The sequence below is a fragment of the Lipotes vexillifer genome, unplaced genomic scaffold (genome assembly GCF_000442215.2).
Source record: "Lipotes vexillifer unplaced genomic scaffold, Lipotes_vexillifer_v1.1 scaffold217, whole genome shotgun sequence".
NCBI classification, from domain to species: domain Eukaryota; kingdom Metazoa; phylum Chordata; class Mammalia; order Artiodactyla; family Lipotidae; genus Lipotes; species Lipotes vexillifer.
Window position 1 is genome coordinate 2,569,514 of NW_006788200.1, and position 6,000 is coordinate 2,575,513.

The 6,000-nt window shown below is 44.1% G+C and overlaps 1 protein-coding gene across 1 annotated transcript in view; it reads left to right on the plus strand.

Annotated features, from left to right (window-relative positions):
• Nucleotides 1-2,695: 2,695 nt before the first annotated feature.
• Nucleotides 2,696-6,000, plus strand: part of UBE2B (ubiquitin conjugating enzyme E2 B) — a 13,196-nt gene continuing 9,891 nt past the window's right edge. The window contains exons 1-2 of the mRNA XM_007461360.1: nt 2,696-2,831; nt 4,909-4,989. Of these exons, the coding sequence (XP_007461422.1) occupies nt 2,788-2,831; nt 4,909-4,989 (125 nt within the window). The 5' untranslated portion in view covers nt 2,696-2,787. The remainder of the gene's footprint in view (nt 2,832-4,908; nt 4,990-6,000) is intronic.

Sequence of the window (6,000 nt, forward strand, 5' to 3'; positions counted from 1 at the left end):
ACAAATGACATAACGTATTTAAAAAAGAAAGTTTCTCTTTGGCATTTCACTGTAGGTAACCCTACCAGTGTGTCTTCATCCTTAGTTATAGGGAGGATAAGGACTGCTGTGGCAGGAAGGCAAAAAAAATAAGAATATTCACCTTTTTAGAGAACTACATTTGTGAATGCATGTCTATCAAGAGTTAGGCCTGGCTAACTTGATTACCAAGGCAGTTATAAAAACAAGAGAAAGAATTCAGGGATTGAAGAAAGGGAGGTACCAGCAAAGTAGAGAACGTTAACCCTTTCTGGTTCCATGAAAGTATGGGCAACACTAAATTCCTCATTCTATCTTCCTATAACACCTTGGGCTGAGGAGTTGCCCGAATGGGTTAAAAGAGCTCAGAGTTCAGACCAACAAAGCCCTGAAGAACAGAACAGAAATTAGCAGCAATAGAAGAATGGAACTCAATGACTAGAAGTACCGATGTGGCCCCCGCTTGCCACAACTAGAGAAAGCCTTCGCACAGAAACGAAGACCCAACACAGCCAAAAGTAAATAAATAAATTAAGAATATAATTCTTTTTTTAAAAAAAAAAAAGAATATCATAGTAAATCCTACAGTGGACCCAGACTTGCTGTAAAGCACATTTATTAAATATTTGTTGTTCGCTTAATATTGACAAGGGACAAAGCATGAATCAGAGTACCTGCTGTCAGTGAGCTCACAATCTAAAGCTACAGTCTCTACAGTATAAAATTATAGCTTTAAAACTACTCTTTCTACAAATAGGTTATGGCAGGCCTGGTAACCAGGACAGCCTATGATTCTTCCTTATACAGTAAAGCTCTAGGACTTAAATGAAATCTCCTCACTTGATTTTCTCAAAAGCGTTACTTCATTTTGGAAAACCATAATCTGTAGATTTCCAAAACATAATAAATTTCTAGACAAATGACATAACGTATTTAAAAAAGAAAGTTTCTCTTTGGCATTTCACTGTAGGTAACCCTACCAGTGTGTCTTCATCCTTAGTTATAGGGAGGATAAGGACTGCTGTGGCAGGAAGGCAAAAAAAATAAGAATATTCACCTTTTTAGAGAACTACATTTGTGAATGCATGTCTATCAAGAGTTAGGCCTGGCTAACTTGATTACCAAGGCAGTTATAAAAACAAGAGAAAGAATTCAGGGATTGAAGAAAGGGAGGTACCAGCAAAGTAGAGAACGTTAACCCTTTCTGGTTCCATGAAAGTATGGGCAACACTAAATTCCTCATTCTATCTTCCTATAACACCTTGGGCTGAGGAGTTGCCCGAATGGGTTAAAAGAGCTCAGAGTTCAGACCAACAAAGCCCTGAAGAACAGAACAGAAATTAGCAGCAATAGAAGAATGGAACTCAATGACTAGAAGTAATGTCAGAATCCCAATGGTCAACATCCCTGAGCCCCCTAGAGGTGGGGCGGGGGGGGGGGGGGCATTCACATGTGTGTGTGTGTGTGTGTGTGTGTGTGTGTGTGTGTGGGGGGGGGGGGGGGGGGGGGGGGGGGACATTTCAGGTAATTTACTTGCTAGTGTAGAAAACCTGAAATAACTCAGGCTAGATACATAACCCCCACCCACGTTTGCATGTTCTCTGCCCCAGATCTGAATCATAATACTAGGTTTCTCTGACAACCAACCACCTATTGATACACTCTCTTGCAATCAACCCCACATTTCCTGACAAATACAACGGTACCCTACTGTACACAAATCCAGGGACTCACACAAAACCTCAAATAAGAGGAGACCCATAAAGGAAAAACAATTCCGTAATTCTATGGGGATTGTAAACAAATATTAGATAATCTATACACACGTTATTTTATCTCTGGCCAGAATTTCTAACCCTGGAAACCCACTGCCATGCACATGCAGGATTTTTGGTGGCCCTAAGGAAGCATTTCACGGGATTTTACTTAGTATGGGCCTCAGCACTGAGCTGAGGAAAACGGAGGTCCCTTCAGTGTTCCCCACATACCAGATTTGATAAGCCATTGAGCCAACTAGGGGGCATTTTAAGTCCAAATTATTTTTGGCTGTATTTTAAAGATTTAAGAAGCAAAACAAACTATTGCTTCCTACACCACCTCATCAATTGCCGTTCATTGGACAAACTGGACGGAAAACTAATAAAGGTGTATACCACCCCTCAGCCCCATAAATTTAACTACCCGGTTCAAAGACCTGGCAGAAACTCGGGTCCAGGCGACGCTCTCACGTGATCCGTTCTAATCGCGTCATAGGAACACGTGGTTCTAGATACTTCGTCCCCTCCCCCTCAGGCGTGGATTGTTGACAACGCCGCCGGCAGTCACGTGATCTTACGTCATCCTACCTCCTTTCTCTGATATCTCTGGCCCCGGATGCGTCCCTCTCTCCCCACCCGGTTGAGCCTAAACTAGTAAAAGAGGGGGAAACTGGTGTTTCGGTTTCGGTGTTTCTTAATCACAATCTCCAGCGTGAGCACAGAGAACAATAATTGGTCGATTAGTTTAGGAAGCCAAAATGGATAGGGTCCCTGCTAAAGGGCTCCCATAACGAGCTCTCCTACGTCCCGTCGCCTTCTCCCCACCCCTCACTCTATGGTACTGGCGGAGGGCGGAGGGATCTGGAGGCGGCGGAGGGAGACGTCATTGCAGGGTTGTTTGTGCAACCTCGGCTGAGGCAGTGACCCACAGTGATTCGACCGTCGCGCCGGGGGGTGGGGGGGCTGCGCGGGACTCTTTTTTTTCAGACTGACCGCGGGGCAGCTGGGGAGCATGTCGACCCCGGCCCGGAGGAGACTTATGCGGGATTTCAAGCGGTAAGGGCCTTCATCTTCGTCTGGATGACGGCTCCTCCCCAAAGCTACGGGGCTGCAGGGCGGGGATCCGGGAACCTTCCTCTCATGACCCTAAGAGGGCCGCTGTGGGCCCAGCGGGACGGACGGAAGCCCAGTCCTAGCCCCTGTTAGCACTCTTGTTCTTGCCTATTCATTCGTCCGACGTAAGAAATATCGATACCTCCTCGCCACCCCTTCCCCCTCAAAAAGTGAAAAGATGGCCATGGGCTGTCCTAGGATTCCGTGCTGCCCACTTGTCCCAGTTGCCCGGTGCCTCGCCCTGGCGTTCAAACCTCATCCCCCGCCCCTGCACCTTGCGGTACCTCCTTTCTCTGCCTTAAAAGCAGGCCCTTGCAGAAGCCTTTCCCCCCGCTAGCTGCACCAGTTAGCTTTGTTCGATGGCCTTGTGGTCTCCTTCGAGGGCCAGGGTTGGGGCCAAATCCTCCCTCCCTCCCTCCCCATTCTTTCTGCAGTGAGGGTGGGGTCTGATGCTCTGGGGCCGGGGGTTAACCGATCCTCCGAAACCCGACTCTCTCCCCGCCCTCCTGAAAGGACCTTGAGAACTGGCTTAGAGGGCTGGGACTCGGGCTGGCAACCCCAGCTGCCAGTGTTTTCTGGAACTCAGCTCTGTGGCCTGGTGTATAAAAGCCCTATCTATAGCCTCCAAAGTCTGGGGAAATGCCGCCTTGGAGACTGGCACTAACCTGATACTCCCTGGGCCTCCTTTTGTAAAGTAGGGTTTTGTTAGGAGGTGTTGGGGTTAGTGAGGAGGAAGTGACTTTTTTACAGTTGTTTCCCGTTGATTGAATGCTTAGAAGTACGGGGAGAAAAATGACCAAGAAAACTTAGCACTACGCTCCTCTGCGCATTTTTAAGTGTTTTTCTAGGGAGACCCGCCCTGCTTGAGGCAAAATACCTAGTGTAAAAACTTAGAATGGCGGCTCAGGAAGTAATCTCTCAACTTCATTATAAACCCTTAAATGAGGCACTTGGAAGCCATTGTTTGGGGCTTTGGCCAGTTTATCATTGAGTGTATTCGTAACTTAGCCTTTATCTTTGGTGGGCGGGCTTCAAGCAGCATATCCTCTAACGCTTCTGTTCGTTGTGGCCTATTCTGCTTGAGGTTGACTAAAAAGAGCCATTCTGGGGGGTGACTAATATCAAGTATCATACCACATGGCAGTATATATATATATATATAATGTAGCATTTATTTTTTACTGAGATGACAGTCTTTAAAAGGAGATGCCCTTTTTGGTGCAGAACTCGCTTTCTACAGCTTGAAACCAGTAGATTTCAGACTAGCTCCCATGAGTGAAATTCAGATATTAAAACTTCCCAGTTCGTGGCCATTGTTACCCTGGTTTCTCACTGCAATTCTCTGCTTAATTCTGAGTTGTATACTTGGCATCTTTGGTAGCTTTCCAAGGGTCTTCGGTTGCAAGAATTTGATGATGACGAATGTTGGAAGGTAGCTTTGTATTGAGTTGCATGATCTGAGAGGTAGATTTAGTGTTGGTGCAGAGCTTTTAAAATAGGGACTGAGGGGAAAACCTAACCAAAGCTGTGATTACTTTAAAACCTATTGCTAATTGAAGCAAATGGGATAAAGTAACTCTACTGCCTAAAACTAGTTTCCTAATTAAATTGGATATACCTGTGTTTTCAGTCATTTAGTGTTTACACTGAGGTGGGTTTTTTTTGGTTTTGGTTTTGGGGGGAGGAATATTTGGTGACCATGTTGCACAAGTAGCTGTGGTTAGGACTCATGAAGTCTTTGCATGTTCACAACAGTAAAATCGTTTTTTCATTTGAGGTTTTTACTTTGTTGTTACTGTTGAAGGCAGCTCTTGAACAGATATCTTAACTTTGGTGATATTTGAAGAGGGATGACTCCAAAGCACTTTTAAGTCATGGTTTATTCCAGCTCAGCACAAGAACAAGGAAATTGATTTACTTTGTTTCTCAAAGTAGATGGTGTACAGTCCATAGGTGTTCTGTTTGGCGTTCTTAGTGGCCTTAATGTTCAACTTTTAAAATTTCTACTCTGGATTTCTAGATTGCAAGAGGACCCACCTGTGGGTGTCAGTGGCGCACCATCTGAAAACAACATCATGCAGTGGAATGCAGTTATATTTGGGTGAGTTGAAAGAAATGACAAATGGTAGATGTGGTGATTCTTTTAAGAAAAGTGAATGTATAACACGTAGGAAAGGAAGCTGAGGGATCAGGGATCTTAAAAAAACTGCAAGGTAAAAAAAAATTCTGAGAAGAGTTTCGACAGTTACATAAAATTTATGATTTTATGATCACTTTGGGCTTTACTTGATAAAAATGTCATTTGAGACTAAAGGAGAAAGATAAATTATTTTGTGGGAAATGTGCCAAGCAAATTCTTACGCTTGCGTTCTACTAGAACTGTAAAAAGGCTACGAACCAAAAATACTACAACTTCCACCATGGTAAGGATTGAAATGAAAAATGTTTCACACCTCAGTGTGAAATAACTGAATGGAGCGTTTTGAGATGCATTCTTACCTTTTACAGATAGTATATATTTTAATATATGCTTTTTAATTTAAAATTTCCGTATGGCTTTTCTTTAGTTTTCTAGAACTGGATTTTACTTTCTTTCACTCTTTAAACTAGGGTTTTGCACTAAAACTTTAAAGGAATACTTTTGTAAACAGAATTCTGAATTGCTCTTGAATCAGTTATGAGAGTCTACGTTAAAGACTAGTGGAAAAATGAGGGTAGTGTACACTTCTAATTCAGGCTGTTAGCATGCTTCTTTGAGATCCTGAATGTGCCTTGCAAGTGGTAATTAAACTTCATGTTGCTGCTTAGGAAAGGTGAAATTGGAATGTGGTAGCAAGGAAAAGATTTGGGAAAAAGAAACTGGCTTTCTTGGTGACATCAGATAAATCCAGTCGATTTGAACAAGAGCTATTGCTCTTTTGAAAAGCAGGACACTTTGGTGTCATAATTATCTTTTTTTTTTTTTTTTGCGGTACGCGGGGCTCTCACTGTTCTGGCCTCTCCCGTTGCGGAGCACACGCTCCGGACGCGCAGGCTCAGCAGCCATGGCTCACGGGCCCAGCTGCTCCGGGGCATGAGGGGTCTTCCCGGACCGGGGCATGAACCTGTGTCC